General features: G+C 40.2%; 1 protein-coding gene across 1 annotated transcript; it reads right to left on the minus strand.

Annotated features, from left to right (window-relative positions):
- Nucleotides 1–3,756: 3,756 nt before the first annotated feature.
- DMP1 (dentin matrix acidic phosphoprotein 1) lies at nt 3,757–10,567 on the minus strand. The gene is made up of 5 exons (XM_058666641.1): nt 10,526–10,567; nt 10,279–10,326; nt 7,889–7,930; nt 7,680–7,724; nt 3,757–5,697 (listed from the first exon to the last, which is right to left on the minus strand). The coding sequence occupies exons 1-5, from the start codon at nt 10,565–10,567 to the stop codon at nt 4,354–4,356; spliced, it is 1,521 nt and encodes a 506-aa protein (XP_058522624.1). The 3' UTR covers nt 3,757–4,353.
- Between the last annotated feature and the right edge of the window lie 13,736 nt (nt 10,568–24,303).

Below are 24,303 nucleotides of genomic sequence, written 5' to 3' on the forward strand. Positions count from 1 at the left end.
TTAAATTTGGATAAACAATTCAGCCTTTTTGTGCCACATCTGCTTGTCTTTACTTATCACATGCATTTTAACCCTCGTTTAAAACTATTTATTTATTTTCATTTTATTTAGTTAAGAGGCATAAAGCATCAGAGAGACAGAAAAACAGAGAGATCTTCCATCTTTCCTTTTCATGACATTTTACACCACTTCTCATTGCAGGATGCACCATTATTTATAACGAGTGGATAAGAGAACTGATGGAAGCTTAAATAAAAATTGTTATATCTGACTTTAGCAGTGCATCATCCCCCCCACCACCAAACACATACACACAGCGTTTACAGTAGCCAAGGCTCACCCAGGCTGACACCAAGTGCCTGGAAGTCAATTCAGGTCAACCACATGGGTGTCAAAGACTTCCCAGGGTGCCCATCAGCAGGAGCATGGATTGAAAGTAGAGGAGCCAGGAGTTGTTATATGCAATATAGTTTTCCCTAGCAAAATCCTCACTGCTGAACAAATCCCTGTCCCATATGTATTCAGAAAGGGGTAGTATATCTAACACATGTGCTTCATATAATAAATCATAAATGAACACCCAACTAGGCAATAGTGACAAACTAAAGATTATGCCTTCCCGCCTTAATCTGGCATTCATGTGCCTTATCCTTTAAATTCCAACTCATCTTTCTCATTTGTCATTATTGCGTCATCCTGCTCCTCTTTTACCAATACTTCAGCAACACTGAATTTGTTTTACTATGTCTTAGCATGCCAAGAAAAATTCTGTGCACTCACCTCTGTGTTCCTTCTGCATGAAGTGCTCCTCTCCCCGGTTTTCTTATTCACCCTCTTAGCTATACCTCAGCTGCCCTGACACCCCCCACATATCCTAAACAGATTGATGATTCTTTTCCATGTACACCCACGAGAGCTTCATTAGAGCATTGCCACCTCTTGAACCATCTAGCCTAGTGAGCACACTTATCTTTGCTAAGGCTGATGATTTGCCTAACGGAGGAAAAGGTTTCTTATTCACCTTTGTGTATATTCACCCCCAATTTCTGCTTTCTAAAGCATGTTCCATGCTTGTTTGAATGTGTCCATAAGTAAATGGTAACAGAAACCACCTATTTGCATTTATTTGGGAGCCACAAGAAGGTGTGTAACTCAGCTGAAAACTAAGTAAATCTTCATTTGGTTGGTAAATTTTAAAAGCTACATTTATATCAGGATAAGACAGAATAGCTCCCAGGCCACAAGATCCACAGACATCACTTGGCTGTTCTGTAAGGGAGACAAGCATGTCTACTTGAGAAGAGTGGATTAGCTGTAATAAGCTGAGAAGAGTAAAGATCACTGAGGCAAGAGTCAGTCATGACACTTCAGTGAACTTTCCAGGGGAAAAGAGTCAGGTTTCCAGAGTTCAAATCCAGCCATGGAGCCTCGTTGCATCGTGGTCTCCTGCTGGTAAGTGTTCATGCTGCAGTGCTCTGTCACCTTGATGCTCATTGGACCAGCATTTTGTTCCTAATCTTTCCTATTATAAATTTCAAGTTGACTATTAATCATGTCCTGGCTTTCCAGGTGGACTCCTGTGTTACAAAATTCAGAGAGGAACTTCATAAGGAACCTTCTAGACCTTCAAAACTGCAGATCCAGTCCAATCATCCTTTCTTTACATGACATTTTTACACCACTTCTAAATGCAGGAAGCACCATTATTTGTAACAAGTGGATAAGTGAACTGATGGAAGCTCAAATAAAAATACTGTTTTATCTGACTTTAGCGGTTCCTATCATGAACATAGCTGAAATTCTTATCATGGTTCTGTCTTCTAAATGCCCTGCAAGTTAACTTGGGTAATGTGTTATGGGACCTAAGAACACTGCCTAGTTTAATACATAAGTTTCTGAGGTTGGGCTAATGAAGCTTTTCAGTTTTGAAGAAACATAGATTGAGTCATGGTGCCTCAAGAAAGGTGGGTGTCTTAAAAGGTGGCATTTAATAAGAAGGAATGTCAGGAATCTAGGAAGGCCTGGTGGGCAGTGGGAGAGTCGGATCCTAGCACACAGGCAAGAATTCCACTTTGTCCCTTGGCATCAGTAGTTTGAGTTTTCAGTGTTGTGTGCCACATTGACGGGCCTCTATTTCTGCCTTTCTGTACATGCCTTCAGTTTTTGTTCTGAACGCTTTTAAGAAATCGCTCTTTCTGAATACTCAGATTTCTGGAGAAGGAAACCCACATTAGAACTCAGGTGTTCAGGCGGAGCCTTCACAACATGCCCGTGTGAATGTTCCTAGTGGCCACCGGATTCCCCTTTGGTCAGATGCCATCTCGTCCAGTCACCTTTGATAATCTGAGAAATCTGAATGGTTAGCAGAATGTCACCGAGGCCTCAGGTGTCCCAGAGGTGTAAGCCCAGGACAGGTTTCCTTGGAAGGAGCTGTGGGCTGGCAAAAACCTGTAGGTAACACGAGCAGAGCTGGATGATTAGTGCAAATAACTGTTGAGCCCAAACGCAGGTAAAGGGTTGAACTACACCAAAATCTTCTGAGATCCTTGTATAACTACAACACACTGGATCTTAAGAAAAAGGATCCGTGAATAGATATACAAGGGCTCTTCAAACATTTCAGGAGAATGCCTAGTATAAAAAAGCATACACGGGCTTCAAAATGTTTGTACAAAATTGTCTTTTGATGAACTTTTGAACAGTTCTTGTATATATGTTCATTCCTTTTTTTGAAAGAACCCTCTTCACTTCAGCACTTCTGTTTTATAAATGCTTTACCCACTAGGATACATAAGAATTTCCTTGAACATTTATTAAGAGAATCAAGATTTCCTTGCTTCCTAAGGCTCTGTGCTGTCACAAGATCAAAGCTGAAGTTGCTTGAGGAAATTTGAGAATATATGTATACACACACACACACACCCCAAAGCACATATATGCACAGCAACCCACACACATCCCCACACACATATACACACACAGGAGCACATCCAAAAGTTCATGGAAAATGGAAGTAAAAAAAAATACTTTTGAAATCCAAGCATAGCTTTTTCATAATACACATTCTCCATAAACTTTGGGAGTCACCTGTGTAACCTAACAATACTACCAAAGGAAATCCACACATATTTTTTCCCGGGTAATATTATCTTTATTACAAAACAGGTATCTTATGTTGAGGTAACATTTCAAATAGCAATTGGCAAAAATCAACTGAATCCTATGTACAGAATTTTTCTATGTGCAAAACATAGAAAGATTTCTTAGCACAGCACATGAATTGATTTTTGGAAAAAAATAAAGCTGAAGTTTCTCTATGTGAAAGGAGATTTCATCCCAAAATTCTTCTCTACCTCTTGTCCATACCTGTGGTAAGTGAGGTAAGCTCCACGAGAGTTCCATGAAACATCACTGAGGAGCATAAATGACTTTTCAAAGATTGCTCCTCCTAAACACCTCCCTACTACTATTTGAAAGTGTTTCCACAAATTAAAAATCTAATCATGTAGAATTGACTGATATTTATCTCGAGGACAGATTTCATCTGTCTCCCATGTGAGAAGTTTATGCAACTGTCCAACTCGAGTGTCTTCTCTGTTGTGAAACCCATACCAATTCTCCAAGCCAAAGTTAGTCACCCTTTCCTCCCATATGGTAGGTTTGTACCTCAGTTATGACATTGACCACACTGGACTGTGACAAGCTTTGCCTTCTTCATGTGTACCCCTCTTAACTTCTCTACTTTGGTGTTTTTTTTTTTCTCAGTCAGCTCCTCAGGCACAAGAAGCAAGTCCTCAGTTTCCATATATCACCAGCATGATGCCCAGTACACAATGCAAGGCTACTTCAAAAAGTCTATGTACAATGGAATTCAAAGATAGGTTTATTTGGGTACAAAAATATTTTGACATCCATATACATAGGGAAATTCAAAAAGTCTATGAAAACCATTTACTAAAAAAAAATTGTGTGCTAGACTTCAAGCATTTTTGCAACAGAATTAACTAGCCTTTAAATTCCATTGCCCATAAACGTTGTGAAGTCCCTTGGTAGAATCTCAATCATTGTTCACCAGATTAATGAGCTAGAACCATTCAACTGTGAACTCCTAGTTCCTCTTCCCTTGTTTCCAGTCCCATCAAGGGTGTTCTGGGGTCATTTTCCACATTTTGAAGCCCCTATGGACAGCTAACCCCCTGAGAACAAGTGTCACACCAGTAATTCCTTTAAGAAAGAAATGGTTTCTGGATAGTCTTCTGATTAAAACACCAATAAATTATAATTACAATGGTTTCTTTAGCTTGCAAGTCCCAAAGAGTCCTTTCTGAAAGCCACTCCTTGGGCAGGCTGACACTAATAGCCGTCCTGGCAGTCATTGTCATCTTGGTCCCCGATGGGTTTATTGTGATAAGTGTCAACTGTCAATTTTCGGCTTTCGATCTCCATGTTTTTGGCCTGACTGTCCTCCTCGCTGCTGGATGTGCTGTCTGTGGAGTCGCTGTCTTCTTTGGACTTGCTCTTGTCTTGGGAGTCGCTGGCTGCCTCTTCGTCTGACTGGCTGTCCTGCTCCGACTGGCTTTCTTCGCTCTGGCTCTCGGTAGATGCACTCTGGGACTCCAGGCCCTCCTGACTGGAGCTGTTCTCCTCCTCCTCCGTGGTCTCAGGGCTTTCTTCTGAGGATGTGAGAAGGCTTTCATTGGATTCGCTGTCAGCTTGCTCCTCTTGGGATTGGCTTTCTGAACTGGAAGGAACACTGGGGTCATCCTCTGGGCTGGAGTCGCTGTCTTCCTCTTCCTCCTCCGTGCTACTGCTGGTGGCGTCAGGGTTATCTCCCCTGGACTCACTCCCTCCCTCTTCCTGAGACTCGCTACTGCTTTCCTGAGACGGGAGGTCCTCCTCTTGACTGGACTCGCTGCTGGTGTCTGCCTCATCGCGGCTGTCCTCCTGAGACTGACTCTCCCTACTGTCCTCCTGGGATTCACTTCTGCTGTCTTCATCCGATGGGCTGAGGTCGGAGTCCCTGGAGTTGGGGCTTTCGGTGGAGAGAGTCTCCACCTCCTCTTGCGTGTTGCTGTCCTCCAGCTCATCCCTGTCATCTTCCTGGGAAATGCGGGACTTCCGGCTAAATTTCCCACGGGTGTACTCCACTGCCTTGCTGTGCCCTGCGTCCTGAGCACTCACCTCTTTGCTGTTCCCATGGGAATATTGGGACTGTACTCCGGTACTGTCTGTTCTAACCTTGCCTCTGTCGCTCCGGATGCTGTCCGGATCATCACTCTGCATCCCTTCATCATCAAACTCAGAGCCGTCCCCAGGGCTGCTCCGCCCCTCGCTGCTGCCCCTCACCCAGTGCTCCTCGCTCTCACTGTCTGGAGTGGAGTCCTCTCCTTCCAGCCTACTGTGGACATCGTTGTCAAGGTCCTGGCTGTCACTGTCTTCCCTGGATTGTGTGTTATCAGCAGAATCTTCCTCACTGTCTACTTCAGAATTTCCGTCTTCCGGTCTCTCTTTGTTTCCTGGGCTACTTTCCTCATCACCGAAGGTGTCATCTCCACTCTCGTCTTCATCATCGTCTTTAGCATCTCCTGCCTTGCCTGAGCTCCTAGGAACGCCACCTGCTGGTCTATAGAGGTATTGGCCACCGTCCGAGAGCAGGATCTCCTCGGAATCAGTAGTGTCGCTGGAGACCTCATTTACCTGCAGTTTTGGGATTAAGAAATGAATCCAAGTACCTATGAAACTGTGTTACATAATACAATGTAATTAATGAATTAATAATAATAATAATAAAAATGCAGTCAATATTGCAAGAGTTGACATAAAGGGAATTACACAGCGTCTACATGGGTTTCTTCTGCCCCCCTCTTCCCTCTTCTAACCCAAGGTCAGTTTCACTGCTCAACAATATCCCTGCCCAAACCCGAACAGGGAAAAGGGGGGAAAGTGATCAGAACTCAAGTCATCCATTCAGTTTTCTATAGGTAAATTCACTCAACGCTGCAAAACATCTAAAAGCTTTATATGAAACTCATATAATGACATGTGATTCTCTAAGGAAAACACTCAGGGATTGTGTGTGTGTTTGTGTGTGTGTGTGTAAATTAAAGAGTTGGTTTAAAATGTTCATTCAAATTGTTTGGCTTAGAAGATGTCTTTAAAATATATTAAATAACCCAAATATTTTTCTGATAAACTCTAGGATGCAAAGTATATTCAGATAAGAAGATGAAAGTCTGTTCAAACAAAAATAAAATGCTGTAATAAAGTATGCAAGACATCATCCAAGAGGCCATGGAAAATGAAAAAACTATATATAATTTCTAAGATGCTTTACATCAACATAAGCTTATCTCTGAATTCCGTTTTTCCAACTTTGTTGAGGCATCCTGGTATACTTCACCCAAACCATGTTTGTGTGTCATTAACACAAGCAGAGAGAGGGAGCTGCCTCCCCAGCAGCAGCACAGCAACCTAGCTCCAAGTTTGAGGTCAGAAGGATGAAGTTCCTCATCACCCCGCTGTGTGTTTTGCATTCATGTAGAGGAGTGAGAAATCTTCCTACACCATGCTCAGGAAAAACACACTCCATTCTGTATGCTACAAAACCACATTGCTAAAACACACTTCCTGTACCATACCTTCCAACACCACATTGTTGCCAATTTTCTTTTTTCTTTTTCTCTAAATCCCTGCTGATCAGTGAGTACTGCTGTTCACATCACTCCCCAGTCCTGCCCCACCAGGATGGAACTAAATTGTATGCACCTCATTTAGCACACAATTCCTTCTGGAACAGAAATAGGCACCCATCCTTGAGGGCTTAGAGAACACTGAGGCAATAGGTAAGTCTCCAGGAAGCAACATGTCCCCAATCCTATGTTTCTAACTATCTAGCGTGTTCCTCTGATAAGCTTTTGGTAGATTGGGATAGTGACTGAGAGTACAAAGCAACGAAGGAGGAAATCTTAAAGGACATCCCTAGTCCTGGAATCTCAGGTGTCCCTGTCCCCAGGATAGATTTTGGTACAATGGTAGGCCAGGGAAGAAATCTGTAACATTTAACCTTAGGGGAAAAAATAATTAAAATCAGAAAGCTTATTTTTAGTAAAAAGGTGTAAATGAAGTCTGCCTTTCTCACACACAGGACCAGTGGAGGAGATTATTCTAAAGAGGACGTAATCATGAAAACAACTATTTTCCTTAAACCTTCCTCAGAGCTCTCCTGTCCGCTGTTTAACAGGATTTGTAACCTGGAGTAGGTCTCCAGGCCCAGAGGGCATCTCGTGTTAGTCTGAGTATTTTTACTTGGCTAATCCAAACTATTCCAATTATAAGAAAAACATCTTAGATAGACAAGCGAACTGTTATATAGAAAAGGACAATTTCTCTGTGTGTGTATGTGTGTGTGTGTGAGTGTGTGTGTGTGTGCACACTTTAACCAGAAAGAGCATTTAGGGTGACTATTTAAATTCTGGCCTCAGAAGACAAAAATGGAGTGAGCAGCATGTCCAGATCTGAATTCTCCTCACTGATTCTTCTCTTCCTACTTTATGGAACTATTTAGCCAGCATAACTGATGGTTAGAAAATATTATTTTTAGAACAGTTGCCAGGTAATTTAATCTCGCATCATTTCCTTCCATTCCTAAGTAGCCTGAAAAGAAAGGCCCGTTTAATTACCTGTTCCTCTGAGCTAACTTTACTTTCTTCTGATGACACACTGTCCTGAAAAGAAAAAAAAAAGTTTGTTTTTCCTTTTAGCATTTCCTCAGGAAAGAAAACACTAGGGCTTGTGGTTTGGATTTACTGCACTGAGAAATGGCAGAAGGTGATGAGAGGAAAATTGAAACTACTTCTCGAGGCACGTGTGACAAGTAAAGGTAACTTACCAGGGGTGTTGTTGGCAGTGGTGGTGGAGGAGTCAATGGATCCTGAAAAGAGGGAAATAAGGCACATTATTCCTGCACAGACTGGCTTTGTCTTTGCAAATATTAAGAATAAATTTAGGATTTTTTAAATTCCTTGCTATACATTTTACATTTCCATGAGTAATAAACTTCCACAGAAAGATGGCTGACAAATGAAGGTCTGACAAACAACAAATGCAAAGCTCTTGAGATAGAAAAGATGTAGCATATTTTTACATTTTTGATATTTTAATTTTAAAAAGGACTTCATTTTCAACCTAGAGAAAACTTAAAATAAAAAAAAAATAGCCTTGGCACTTGACATCAGAGTTAGGTCTTAATTAACACATTGGCTTAAATTTTAGACTTAAAACTATCTTAGTTGTCAACATTCAAAATTAGCTCATATCTCCAACGGCAGTGTTGAGGCATAGCAAATCAACCCATTGCCTGAAACACAGCATCTCGTATCAGAGCACCAGTTTGAGTCCCAGCTAGCCCCTGTTCATGGTCCTGGGAAAGCATCATAAGATATGCCAAGTGCCATGTGGAAGACCCGAAAAGAGTTAGTGGCTCCTGCCTTTGGCCTGGCCCTGACTATTACAGCCATTTGGGAAGCAAACAGATGAAAGATCTCTTGTTCATTCTCACCACCCCCAGCCCTGTCTTTCAAATAGGTAAATATTGAAAATAAAATAAAAATAAAAATCATGTCTTTAAGGAAATCCCTAAATCTTTGATAAAATGGGATTTTATTTATGCCTTATGAATGTGATTGCAGTTGACTTCAGCTTTCTGATCTTCGGTTTCTTATTCGTAAGCTAAAAAAATTAACACTCATGATGCTTACCCTACAAAGATGCTAGGAGGGGGAAATCATCTAACATCTATGGGAACATCTGGAGAACTATTTAATGTGATAGAAACTAAAGAAATGCTCCATTCTGTCAATATCCACCTCATAACATTCAGAGTGGATAAAATTGACTTAAGAACGCCATTATCTTAAATCATGTATGAACACTGATACTAAAAACAACTGTTTAATCTGAAATTTCACTACCGTATTTGCAACTCTAATTCATTTCACACTCTCTAGTCAAAGTAAAAACTCTTAGGATAGCTGAGTAACCTGAGGTGCCCCCCACCCTTACCTCTTCTTCCCCTTCCTCTTGAGCATGGTAAGATCCTCTGGGGAACTCCCAGAGTGCAGGGCAGAGCCAGGAGGAGCTGCTCCAGGCAAGTCCTCAACATGCCTTTAAGCAGGGCTGGGCTAAGGATGGTTCCTCAGAGGGAGGATCTGTAATCACGCACACCTTTGCCCTGTGATATTGCAGGGAGGTGCCATGGCAGATTCTTCCCAGTTAGTTATTTCGAATTAACAGGTGGCAGAGCGCAAGACATTGGTCCTTTCTTCGGACCACAGATAGCATTGAGAACAAATGACGTTTGTGAGATGTGGGTCAAATGAGAGGAGACTCTCCAGGGATGGCTTGTTAATTAACCAGCTTGTGGATTTCTCTGATGGAAGTTCTGCCATGATTATTTCAAACTCAGACAGGGGAAGGAGTACACACAAGCTCCTAAATTTATCTGACTACCCCCAAGAGCATTGGACACAAACTCTAGCACATGCAGAATCCAGTGAGAAGCAAAGCAGTGAACAAGTACTCTGACCTAACAGCACCTTTAACTGTTCTTAGTGGAAATCCAGAGTATTTGGGTGACTTTCCTTAACCCAACTCCTTCCTGAGAGAGACATGGACACTGACTGAGAACCTGCATCCTGGGGTCAGAGTGACATAAATTCAATTCTGACTCTGATATCTGGTAACCATATGTCCTAAACAAGCCAGGTAACCCTTTGTGCAAGTTTTCTCATGTGTAAATGCATCTGATTCATTGGGTTCTTGTGGAGATAGGAAAGTTAGGACATGTAAAGTAGACTGAACTATGGCTGGCAAAACTTGTGAATTACTGCGCCTGGACAACTATTGTGCATCAAAACTCAATGGAGAAGAACTGTTATCCCAAAGATTATAGTATCCTTTCATTCTTTTTCTGTCCTCATTTCTGGAATTTAACCTTCTGCTTACCAGTTAAACACCTCATCTTCACAAGCAGTCATGGTTTATTCTGATGTGCCATACACATCTACAAGAATAAAGCTTAAAAAATGCTTCCACACCAAACTATATGACTAAGATTGAACTGAAACAATTCCTTTCTTCTATGAACCAGTTATTGCAGCTCTTACTGCCTATGGCTCAGACTTAAGACCTTAACACATTTCAACCTTCACAATGGAGTCAGTTTGACTAATGTAACAGTATGTTAACATCAAAATATTCCAAAGTAACATTACTACTCACCTTCCATTCTTTAGAGCTCTCAGTTTTGGTGTTTTGATACTTGGCTACCTAGTAAATACAACACACAAGATCAAGTCACCAAGAAATTTCCAGGTCAGTAGTTAGTAGCACTTTCCATACTTAAAGAGTGATGGCAGTCAATGTTAAAGCCGCACCTGACTTGCCTGCAAACATTGTTAAACACAGATTGCGATGCACTTCCTTAAGGAGACTGGTTTGCTAGGACCTGAGAATTTACATTTCTAACCAAGTCCAAGTTGATGCTGACATTGATGGTCTGGGATGACATCGTGAGAACCACCACCTCAAATCAGCACCATAGGTGTATGAATAGCAACTGAACAAAATAAGGAATAACCTGGCTGATATTTTAAAGAAACAGCTTCCTAAGAAACTACTATTTTCATGTGATGGTGACATATGCTGCCAATTGGGTTCACACCAATAAACACTATGGAGTTTTTGTGTAAAGGGGCCCCACTACCTAGCCTACCCTGATACTTACGGGGAGAGCACAGCATACCCCCCACAGGAACATGAAGAGGATGCTGGGCATCATGGTCTTCATGGCCAAACAGGAAGCCTCTGTCTGTAACGAAGAACACAGACGTTTTCCTCTAGGATTTAAAGAAAAGTGCTTTCAATCTCTTAGCAGTTTCTTCCTATTAAAAAGCATCTTATTTAAGTATCCATCAATTGATGACAACTAAACAAATAAAATGTTATCAATTTAATGGAGTTATTTTCAGCCAGAAGAAGGAAGAAGTGCTGTCGCGTATGACAAAGTAGAGGAAACTTGCGAACATGATGTCAAGCGAATAAAGTCAGACAAAATACTGCATCTGTATACTGTCATTTATATGAAACGTACAGAACAGACAAATGTATAGAGGCAGACAGTAGATGAGTGGTTGTCCCAGGCTTGGGAGGATGAGGGGTTCAGAGGCAACGGCTGTGGGGAGCAAGGTTGCTTGTCAAGTTAATTAGAATGTTCTAAAATTGATTGTAGTGATGGCTGTGATTGTATGAAAACCCATTGAACTACACAGTTCAAATGACTGAAATGTATGGTGGATAAATTATATCTCAATTAAGTTTTTTAATTAAAAAAGCTTCACTCCTAACAGATGAATTGAAAACTTTTCAAGGAAGGGATACTAAAGCATTTCTTCACTCATACAAACTATATGTATAGGAAAAAGTGAAGAAGAGGAATTAAGAATTTCTGGCTGTTCACTTCCCCAATAATTATGCAGTTTGGCAAGGCAGAGCAGCCTAATAAACATATTCACCCTAAAAATGTACACTTACTGACACCACTGTTACATGGATTGAGCATTTTACTCTCTCTCTCTGTTTCTCTCTCTCTCTCTCTCTCTCTCTCACACACACACGCACACACACGAGAGATTACTAAGCACATGTATAACCCTATAATAATGTCTAGACTAAATAGATTGCTTTTGCTTTGTTTTTCTTGATGTGTAATGGTTACACCTTGACAGTCTTCCTATAGGCTCCAGAAAGCTTTAACACCTACCTTGAGCCATTTACTTAGACATTATGCACAATTATGTTAAATTCTTTTAGTGTCATTCACAGCCCTAAGGACTCAGGCAAGATGAGAGATTTGAAATACCTTATGAGTTGTGCTCACAGCAACACCACAGGTCAATCTATTTTTTTTTTTTTTTTGAAGCTGGCTTCATTTCACACACAGAAACTGGAGATTTAGCAAACAATTTGTTCTATATCCAAACATAGATACAGCTATATTGGATGTCAATATTAAACACTTAATGAAATGTTTCAAACAAAACAATGGTCCCTTGAAGCAGGCCTAATGTAATTTGTTGGACCAACTGCCACAGAATTGGTAGTTTGCAAGAAATTCTGCCAGTTTAGTTCAGAGCTCACTTTTATTGCTGTTGTTGGTGTCAATATATTCCAATACTAGTAGCAAGAGACATGAGCGAAAGAACCTCAATTCTGGTTGTATATCAGCACTATCTGGAAATATTGTAAAAATTGCCAGTGCTCAAATTCCATGAGCAACAGATGTTTCACTTGGCATAGGTGTGGATTCATTTTTAAGTTTTCTCCCCCCCAAGTGATTTTAACCCTTGATCTAAGACATAGGGCTATGTAACTCAATAATATCTGACTATTGTAAACAATATCTGAAGCATTAGGCCCAAGAATTTATCTAATGTTATCTTTAAAATTTATTCAGGAAAATGATTGCAATTTTAAAATAACACACTGTAAGGCTTCCTAGTTTTGACTTTAATATAGACTAAATAGTCCAATAGGACCTCTCATTTAGTGTTATGTGATGATCGCCCCGCAGCATAGCTGCTTTTCATTTGCATTGCTTTCTTTGTTCCAATTCAACGTGGCACATCTCACTTCTTATATTTTGACATTATCTTAATTTCATTTTTCAAAATCTCATCCCAATGTCAATAAAGAAAGGGAAAAGAAAACGCTTGCTTGCACCTAAAATAAGTCTCATTCAACATAGATTACTTCCCCTTAGTTTTTACAATCAAAACATTTTAAAAGTACTTATGGAAAACAGAATTTTCCAAAGTATGAGATTTTCAAAACAACAGCATGCTGAAATTTTCAACTTTGAAAGTCAAATGAAAATAAGACATCCCATAATTTTAATTTCCAAGTGGAAATTTGGCTAGGATAACAATCTCAGGATATCTTGAAACTAACAAATAAAGGGGCAAACAAAAGGTCGGTGACTAATGATCTTGCCTTTATATATTTTCAGATTATCATCTAAATAAAAATTGAAGAATGAAGAATGCTTTTGTGAATTTCTTCTGCACCCATGAATATCTTGCCTTGTTTTGTTTACCAAAAATGTGTATGCTTCTGTGTGCAAATTTCTTAAGAATGGGATATTACAAAACACAATGCTTGGGATTCTCAAAATCACATTTAATATCTTAACCTGAAGTGATCCTTTCACAAATGCAAGTCTGACCAATGAAAACAGGTCATTCTAGAGTCCAGAGAGAGCTCATCTGTCTTCTGGAGAATATTTTCCATCCTGCAGCATTAAAGAAAGCCAGACTCAGACCTTTGATCAGACTTTTTAGTATTACTGTTGATTATACTCTGTGAGGTACTTTTCTAAATGAAAGTGCCAGACTTCTATTAACATTAGCTGATATCCTAAAAGGATAGAAGTCTATATGCAGGAGCCCTGTTCTGAGAAATGAATTCAAACTGCCCACAAATCCAAAATGAGGAGTCCAGTAACCCCAGTGCTTCTTTCGGGGTTGGTACGTTTGTCTGCTATGTGAATAACAGCGTGCAACAAAGGGAATTAACCTTGATTGGAGTCCTGTCTGTTTGGAAAGCAATGTGTTGGAGAGTTCCTGGCTTTCTGAATTGTGTTCCCAGAGTCAAAAAAAAAATACAAGTGGTTAGGATCTGTAGAAAGAAATAATGGTCTGGATTTTAAGTATAGCCAAAAAACTTCTTTGAGTTCTAAAGTATAGAGGCTTGTTCTCCAATTTCCTTTAAGTTCATGATATACTTGTAAAGTAGAAAGAAAGTTACTTTTAAAAGTTGGTGGGAAATTGGGTTTTTAAATATGCTAATTTTGCAAAAACACTGAAATCCATCCATAGTTTTCACAAATTCCAAAAACATTTAAAAGATTCTTACAAGTATGTATTTCAAAACCTTTTGCATGAAAACCAACTTATCTTTTGATTCCATTTTTACAAATTGTTTGGAGTATTCTTTTCTATCATTTTACATAAATGAAAATTAAAGAAATGTGGCAAATTCAGAAAATACATTTTAAAAATCATGTTTGGGTGTCTCTCTCTCCCTCCTCTTTCGATAGGCACCCCACCTCATGGCTTGCTTTCTGGAGGTGCTTTCCCCTTCCCTGCTCACCTGGTCCCTTCGCAAATAAACTTTTCTGCCTGCAAATAAATAAATAAATAAATAATTTTAAAATCACAGGTTCTTTTTTTCTTGGAAAACAATTTATCATGCTAATTTGCTTATTTTTCTTAGTATTGTTATGATCAAGAATACTAATAAAAATGCATCATTCATTAGCAATTGACAACTATGTACTGAAAACATATAATGTTACACACACTGCTCTAGGTGTTGAGTGCATAGCAATGCATGGCAATAATCGTAATGATAAGCTTATTTGAAAAAAAGTAACATTACTCCAAATTCACATAACAAGAAGTTGCTAGAATGTGGACTCAAAGAGTATTATAAATGAATCAAAAAGATTTGTCAATCATTCCTATTGAAACTGTCCTGAATCTGACATTGTGTGCCTTCAATCACAAGGAAAGAACTCTAAGTGCCCCAAATTAAATGGGGGGTAGGAAGGCCTCTAAGCATCTTGGGTGTATTGGTCTCTAACACCATTTAGAGGTAGGCAAGTGGACTCATGGTCTTTAGAAAATTGCCTGTTTGTTTAAACAAACAAACAAAAAAGGATAATCTGTTGAGTCTTAGCTGAACAGAAAATTAAGTTAACCCAGAATTATTGATCCTAAATAAGACAGGTTGCTTAAAGTGTTGCTGTGATACAAGGGATCTTCTAGACCACGTGTAGAATACATGACCTTATTATAGCTACTCTTCTTTTGGGAAAGACAGACTCTTCTATGAGGAAGTAGAACAAATGAAGCAATTAAAATCACCTCTATACACAGATAGGGACTGTTTGAGCAGACTTTAAAACGCTCAAGGAAAATACACCTATTCTTTAATTTGATTGTTCCACAAGCTTTAGCAAGTACCCTCTAGGGCACTAAAAGTTTTGAAAATCACCTGTTGTTTTCCAATAATACCCTACTTTGAAGGGTTGTCATATACACTTAGGTCTTCCATACTAGAAAATGTTTGCAAAGTAGGCGCTTGCAGTGGGTGTTTGGTGTAGCAGTGAAGCCAAGACTCAGGATGCCCACATCCCCTACCACAGTGTCTGCATTCAAGTCCTGCCTCTGCTTCCCATTCAGCTTTGTGCTAATGCATACCCTGGAAGGCAGCAAGTGATGGCTCTACTCCCTACATCCCTGTCACCCACATAGAAGACCTACTTTGAATTCTGGGTTCCTAACTTCAGTCAGGTCTCATTGTTTTGGTCATTTGAAGAGTGGACCACCTAAGGGAAATTTGTGTATCTGTCATTCTTTTTCTCTCCCTGTCTCTCTGCCTTTCAAAATGAGGAAAAATACCTTTCAAGAATTATATTTTTGTATTCAGTTGTGTCCAACATACACCAAAATTTGACTACAGGCAATGTATCATGCTAACACAAATATGCAACAATATGAACAGTGCAGTCACTACTGTCTTGTTTTTATTTCAGTGGTCTTAGCATCACCTTTCAGTTACTTATTCAGTTCATGATAAAGATTTACTGATTCTCTCTAAATGAATAACATGAAATATATTCTCAATCAAAGGACTACATTCTGAAAGTCCTACTGGTCTGATGTAAATACTTTCACAACATCCCCATATTCGTGAAACCTAAATGTAAACATTTTATTCACTTTGCTAATTAAAACTGAACTTCAAAATGACCTTTCCTCTTCCTCTGCGTGGTAAACTTTCTCTTTCACAGGAACTGTGCAGAGATCTAATTAAAACATCACCAGAAAAATACCTAGCTCCATTGATGTAAAGTGTCGTTTTAATATAATTATTTACCGTGACATTAACAAACATACACAAAATGGAAACCACTTGTACCCAAAATGCAGCTCTCTGCATCCTTCTCTGCATAACTTCATGCTCCTTTTATGTATACACACTCAACATCTTTCAAACAGCACATCAAAAGCTTCCAAAAGCACAGCAAAGATTAAATGATGAGATTGTCTTACCCTTTTTCGCTTACAAAAACAAAACAAAAAGTCAGGAATCAGGCTGAAGTTCTCACTGAAGAAATCTCAACGCGGCCACGCTTGTGTTGATACTCTGAACAGCTCCCTGATGGTACAGGAATTTAAACTCTGCCACAACTCTGCAGAGCCAATCCGCCACTGGCTGAGGGTGACTGACATCACAAGGTGTCACTGGGACCCCAGGACACCCACACTTCCTCCAGCTGGCAGCGGAAGATTTTCCCTAAAAAAGCTTTTGTGGTTCCTAAATGACTAGACTAGTTTCCATTAAATTGAAGATCTTCCTAAAGCCTTATTTTGATTTCTAAATATATGTCATTCACATCCATGCAAGCTTATGAACATTATAAACAATGACAACGTCTTCGCCCACTGACAGACCTCTGTAGACACAGGGATGGGGAGAGTTGGGAGTGGGTAGAAGCTTCCTGTTAATGTACGCTTCCAGGTAGTACATAAAGGAGCATACCAAAATACTAGACTTGCTTAAATTGTTGGTTTGAGAATATGGGCTTTTATTCCTTGCCTTTTCCTGTTATAATAATTTACCTGCTTTTCCTCTTATCTCCTTTTGCCCTGTACACATAATGTCCTCAATTCAAGCTGATCTAATAAAGTATCCACTTACATCAGTCTGTGACCATTAGAAATGCTGAAGTACCTTTCTTAAGAAATTAGATATTACCTAAGATGTCACTTAAATTGAAAACTGCATTATTTTCCCCAACTGATTGGCATATTTTTGTGGCTGCTTAAAATGAGAATTAAAGTGTGGAGCATGCTAGTTGGGTAGCATCCATTTTCAAGGGACGGCGCTGTCACTAAAAATGTAATGAAATGGATAAAGTGATGTTTACCAGAATCCTTGGGAGGGAGTGTACTGAAGACAATTGCACGGAAGTGGAAGTGGCTTTGGCTCCTTCCCAGGAGCATGCTCGTGTAACAATAGGTTGCTACTAAACCAACATTTCCAGAATATAAGCCACTGGACTTGAATTTCCTGAAGAGTAGGGATGTTTGTTTTGTTAAACTGGTATACACCCAGTGTCCTTTTACCTTGGACAGTTCTTGAGTCATAATAAGCACTCAATAAATACTTTTTAAAATAACTGCATGTTTTGATTGGAAAAATAAGTCATCAGCTTGTCTGCAGTGCCCATGTGATTTACTATTCTTTGAAAGTGCTAAGATTGTGCAAATGTTGCTGTTCTCAACAGCCTGGCTTGATGGGAACTGGGATGGCCAACTTTATCCATGGAAGCATGGCTGTTCATAGTCAACTTTCACATAGGAAACGTTTCACATGAGGAGAGAGGAGAGCCTATTTTTCTTAAAGGGTTGACTAGAAGGTCAAGTGCAGATGAAGAAGCTATGAACTCCATGTGTTCTGGTTCTGAATTACATTCCCTGGTGGCTTCACAGATCTTGACTTAAGTCTATGCTAGAGAAACATTGTAACCTTATGATACTTGGGATTCTGACAAGACTTGAACAGAGGATGCTATAGCACATTGTTTTAAACTTTCTCCAAGACCAATTAAAAAGCAAAGGAGAATAAAACAGAAAAAAAGAATTATAAAGCACAGATAAAATTTAAAACAAAACAAGCTTAGTTACATATTCCTACTTGAAAGCAAATCCAGGGACATTTGGCCTAGTGTTTAAGATGTCAATTAAGATGCCTGCGTCCCAGTACTTGCATTTGATCCTCAGCTCCAACTACTGACTTCAGCTTCCTGCTGATATGTACTCTGGGAGGCAGTCGTGGTAGTTTAAGTGACTGAATCCCTGCCACCTATGGGAGACAATAACTCAATCCTTGGCTCCTGGTTTCAGTCACTGTCTTGGACCATTGCAGATGCATGGGGAGTGAACCAGCCTGCGCTTGCACTCGATTTCTCTCCCACCTGCCTTTGTCTCTCTGCATCTCTACTAAATGAATCACTGAGGCATTGTTTCCCAAAATAACTATCATTTTGTTATTTGTCATAGGTAGGGCTACAGTCAACTGGGGATTGACTGGCCCAGAACAGATACAGCTACTGGCCCTGACATGTAGCTGAATCTAGAGACTCAGGTGGCGTGGTTACTCTGAGATCCCCTGTTCTTTATACTTTTCCTTGTGGCTAAGACCTCACACAATATGGTGACATTGCTCAGAGTGTCACTTTCTCTTCATTCTATTTGTGAAATCAGTCACCCGGCTATCCTAGAGTGATTAGAACAAATATCCTCCTCTTCTTGAGGTGGAAATTGGAATGCAGGTGCACTAAGCAGATAAAATACCAAGTCCTTCCTGGAGATTCTTTACCGTGCTGCATGCCAACTTGTACCAAAGCAGCTGAGCAGGAACAACCCACTGAAATGGAATGTACAGGAATAAGCAAGGTCAGACAATAGGATGTTCAATGGGCACAGAAGAAGCCCAAATGCAGTCACTGCTGATGGTGGACACCAAGGGCCAATAACAGTATCTGAAAAATTGAGCAGTCCAGCCCTGAGATGCATCAAAACTCAGTTATCACAGTTTGCTTCCAGGTCAGATTCTCAGAGAAGAAAAATTTGGGGTGGTCATTCTGCAAGATATATTCTATAATATATAGCCAACAGGAAAGACAAATACATATGGGATGGGAATTGGACCAGTAAATCTTAAATTGAATGCTACTTAAAAAAAAAAAAAGAAAAAGAAAACCAAACAACAGAAGAAGGGGCTGTGTGAAATTAGCTACCCTTAATCACGTTTGGTTCTAAAAGCACAGGAAAACAAATTTTGTGACTACATAAGTTATGCCCCACAGAAACAGAATATGCTGATACACAATGAAAGTAGACTGAAAAGACATCATTAAAGAATAAAATTTAACCAGAACCTCACATTTAAAAAAATAACTAAAAGTTATTCAGAACCTGAGATAATAACTGAAAAATAGCATAAATGAAAGAATAGCTCAAGTAGCAAAACAGAATAAATAAAAATGAGCATAACTTAAATATGAAAAGATCAGAGATAAATTTCTTGAGGTGGGTATCCCATTATCAGAGCTCTGGTCAAGGTCTGGCTGCTGAACTTGTAATCCATCTCCCTGATAATAAATATGAAAGACAGCAGAGCATGGTCCAAGTACCTGTGCCCCTGTCACTCACATGGCAGATGAAGATGGAATTTCAAACTCCTGGCTTCACCTGACCCAGAACTTGGTATTACTGTGTTTGGGGGGGTTGGGGGAGTGAACCAACAAACATGTACTTCCCTCTCCCTCTTCCAATTCCTTCCATCTTCCTCTTCCTTTCCCTCTTCTTCTCTCTCCATTTCTATCTCATACAAATCAACAAATTTTGGGGAGAAAAAATGAAAAAGAAAAATATCAGGAAGAAAATAACATCTGTGGTGAACACAGATGATGAAAATCCCAAAGAAGACAACAAGAATGAGAAGAAATACTAAATAACAAATACATGATCTATACTTCAGAGTTTTCTCTGAATTGAAAAAAATTAAATCTTACTTAAAAGGCTGACCATATAGTAGAGGATACTGTCCTGCAATGAACTGCACCAGGATATTTTTTCCGATCATTTTGGGACATGAAAGATAAAGAAAGGTGCCTTGGGTGTCGAAGCACTTGCACCAACTGATTCATAAATGAAAATCAGATTATCCTTAGAAATATATATAATTATGGTATATTAATTGATAAGAAAACTGAACATTACATTAATGACAACAGTGTAGAATAAAAAGTGTAAAATTGGGCCTGGTGCGATAGCATATCCTGGCAGCCCCGCTTCCCATCCAGCTCCCTGCTTGTGGCCTGGTAAAGCAGTCGAGGACGGCCCAAAGACTTGGGACCCTGCACCCTTGAGGGAGACCTGGAAGAGCTCCTGGCTCCTGGCTTCGGATTGGCTCAGCTCCAGCCATTCCAGCTGCTTGGGGAGTGAATATTCGGACGAAAGCTCTTCCTCTCTGTCTCTCCTCCTCTCTGTATATCCACCTTTCCAATAAAAATTAAAAAAAAAACTTAAAAAAAGTGTAGAATCAAGATGGCAGAGTAGGATAGGGGCACATTTAAACTGACGGAGAAACGTTAGCCAGGGTGAAGCAGAGAAGGCACATTACAGGAAATAGGAAAGGACAAAATAACAGCAGAGGGGCACCTGGATTCTGACAAATACAGGTAAGCAGCGGGAACAACCTTGTGGTGTTGCAGTGACCTGCAATCCGCTGGCAGCAATATGAACTGCATCAGCAGCCAGAACTCCACAAGCAACTAAGTGGGAAGGGACTTTCACTGGAAGCTCCAGAGGTGAACCCAGACAAAAAAACTGCTCTTCCTGCTGTTCTGTTTGTTTTGACCAGGAGCAGAGACAGAGTGGCAGATCCCAGAAAGGCAGTGTGGGGACGGGGTGGATTTCACAACCCAGGCCACCCCCTAGAGCTGCATTGGGTGCCATTTTGTTAAGCAGACAAAGTCTATGGGACAGTATTGTGTATGCACTAGACAGGGAGTGAACTCATTTCTGGCTCAGTGAACTCCAACAACGTGACATCCTACAGGTTCCACCCAAGATAGGTCCAGGTAGCCCTCACACCTGATAGCTAGAGAACTCCATAAATGGCACTTTAGGTGCCATTTTGTATGGTGTGGCAAAGGCTTTGAGTCTGCAGGGACAACAGCGAGCTGCACATGTACTAAGCTGGGAGTGAACTAACTAACCTCAGTGCATTGCACTGGCCCCACAACAAAAATAATACTGACTTTGGCATCTTATGGGTCAAAATAGGTCTGTGTGGCCCTCAGACCAAAGAGTCAGCAGGTTCTGGCAAGATCAGCACCAACAACAACTTAGTTGTATAGGACACCTGGTGTCTCCTTAATCAAGGGAAATGCTCAAGCTGAAAGTGGGAGCAAGGTTGTACAGACAATGGTGCTGACTCAGTTTGGGATCACAGGAGATGGAGAGTGGTGAGCCAGGAGTTGGAGCTATGGAGATAATATCAGAAATCTAACATAAGAACCCAGACCTGGAACTCACTGGAGGGAGTGACACAACTAGCTGCCAACAAAGAAGCGTGTACCAACTGCAATAAGTAAAATCGAACTGTAGACATGTGGGTGACACAGCTTAAAAAACCTGCCCCAAGGAGAAAATCTGATAGCCAGAAGTACAATTTCCAAGTGCAAAAGAAGAGACAAATGCACAATGAATATTACTGAAGAGTCCACTGCAAAGGAGTAAAAAGATTTTGCCAAACTCAGAGTTAATTGAAGAATACATCAAGAAAATGGGGAATGCAGAATTCAAAACACTTGTTATAAAGCTTCTTATCCACAATGAGAAGCACATAAAGCAGGCATTCAAGGAATTTAAGGAGTATGTCACACTGGAAGTGAATCAAATGAAAGCTGATATATCAGAAATGAAAATACAATGGAGAAAATTAAAAGTACAGTGGAACGTCTCCAAAATAGAATGAAGGAGGCAGAAGAAAGAATCTCAAAATTAGAAGGTATTTCCTGTCACCAGAGGAAAACAAACAAAAAGCTGGAAGCAGAGCTGGGGCAAGCTAAAGAAAAAAAGTATTCAAGAATTGAAAGACACTATTACAAGGCCAAATGTAAGAGTTATGGGACTCCCATAAGGTGCAGAAAGAGAAGCTGGGATTAAAAGTGTACTCAATGAAATAATAAAAGAAAATTTCCCTAATCTAGAGAAATAATTGGGAAACAACCAGGAGGGGCACAGAACTCCCAACAGGCTTGACCAAAAATGATTTTCACCAAGACACATGATTATCAAGCTAACTTCAATAAATCATAAGGAAAAGATCCTCAAATGTGCACATGAAAAAAAATCAACTGGCATATAAAGGAATGCCAATTAAATTCACAGGAGATCTCTCACAGGAAAATCTACAGGCCAGAAGAGAATGGAGCGGCATATTCCAGATTGTAAAAGCAAAACATTGTCAGCCCAGGATAACATATCCAGTAAAGCTTTCCTTTGTCTTTGAAAATGAAATAAAATTCTTCCACAGTCAAGAAAAGTTAAATGAATATGCCTAGTCCAAACCTACCCTACAAATGATACTTCAAGTTATTCTCTTGACAGAAAAAAGAAATAGCACCCACAAAAACTAAAGGCAAGGGCCCGATGTGATAGCATAGTGGTTAAAGACTTCACCTTGCATGCACCAGGATCCCATATGGGTGCCAGTTCTAATCCCGGTGGCCCCAGTTCCCATCCAGCTCCCTGCTTGTGGCCTGGGAAGACAGTCAAGGACGGCCCAAAGACTTGGGACCCTGCACCTGTGCGGGAGACCTGGAAGAAGCTCCTGGCTCCTGGCTTCGGATCGGCTCAGCTCCAGCCATTCCAGCCGCTTGGGGAGTGAACCATCGGATGGAAGCTCTTCCTCTCTGTCTCTCCTCCTCCTCTCTGTATATCTGACTTTCCACTAAAAATAAATAAATCTTTAAAAAATATATGTATATACATGTTTACCTATGCATATATTTAACTTGTATTTTGCATGAAGGTTATGTTATATCAGAGAGAACGTATGATATTTGTCCTTTGAGGATTGGCCTATTTCACACAGCATAATGATTTCTAGTTGGGACCATTTTATCCTCAATAGTAAAATTTAATTTTAATGGCTGAGTAACATTCTACAGATCAGATGTCCATAGTTTCTTTATCCATTTCTGGTTCCATGTCTTCACTACTTTTATTTATTTTTATTGGAAAGGTGGATATACAGAGAGGAGGAGGAGAGACAGAGAGGAAGAGCTTCCATCCGATGGTTCACTCCCCAAGTGCCTGCGACGGCTGGAGCTGAGCCAATCCGAAGCCAGGAGCCTCTTCCAGGTCTCCCACACAGGTCCCAAAACTTTGGGTCATCCTCAACTGTTTTCCCCAGCCACAGGAAGGGAGCTGCATGGGAAGCAAGGTCGCTGGGATTAGAACTGGTGCCCATATGGGATCCTGGCGCATTCAAAGCGAGGACTTTAACCACTATGCTATCATGCCGGGTCCTACATATATTTTGATAGATGAACTGTATAATGGAAGCTTTCATACAGGGAAGTGAAGATAAGTTGCAGTATGGGTCTCTACTCCCAAATAAAAGGAAGACTTTGAATGAAACTGTTAAATATACCTTGACAATAGGATAATACAATATCTACCATTGTCTATACCCACAATGCCATGATAAAACTAAATAGTAGAATATTGGGTTTATGACTATTGCTGAAGTATTAGACTATTGTAATAACATGGATAAAACAGTGTGGGTGTGGTGGGTGTATGGATCTATATCATGAAAAACAGTAAGGAAGAAAGAAAGATAGGAAAAAAGAAGGAAAGAAGGAAAGAAGAAAGAAAGGAAGGAAGGAAGGAAGAAAGAAAGAAAGAGAGAGAAAGAATAAAGAGGGCCTGGCACCGTGGCCTAGTGGCCAAAGTCCTCGCCTTGAACGCCCCGGGATCCCATATGGGCACCGGTTCTAATCCCGGCAGCTCCACTTCCCATCCAGCTCCCTGCTTGTGGCCTGGGAAAGCAGTCGAGGACGGCCCAAAGCTTTGGGACCCTGCACCCGTGTGGGAGACCCAGAAGAGGTTCCTGGTTCCCGGCATCGGATCGGCACAGCACCGGCCCGTTGTGGCTCACTTGGGGAGTGAATCATCGGATGGAAGATCTTCCTCTCTGTCTCTCATCCTCTCTCTGTATATCTGCCTTTCCGGTACAAATAAATAAAATCTTAAAAAAAAAAAAAAAAGAAAGAAGAAAGAGAGAAGGAATTTATTCAAGTCATACATTTATGTTACCTTTGGGTATGTCTATTATACGTACTGGTGAGATTCTTTCATGATGTAGAATAGTATACTTGCCATCAGTTGATGACTAGACAAAGAAAATGCTGTATATATACACAATGGAAGACTACTCAGCTATAAAAGAAATTGAAATCTGTCTTATGCAACAAAATGAATGCAACAGGAAGCCATTATACTTGGTAAAATAAGCCAGTCCCAGGCAAATATCATGTTTTCCTGGTTTTTAGTAATATACAGAGTAGAAAAATATATTATGTATACAAACAAAATT

The sequence above is a fragment of the Ochotona princeps genome, chromosome 7, assembly GCF_030435755.1.
Source record: "Ochotona princeps isolate mOchPri1 chromosome 7, mOchPri1.hap1, whole genome shotgun sequence".
Taxonomy (NCBI): domain Eukaryota; kingdom Metazoa; phylum Chordata; class Mammalia; order Lagomorpha; family Ochotonidae; genus Ochotona; species Ochotona princeps.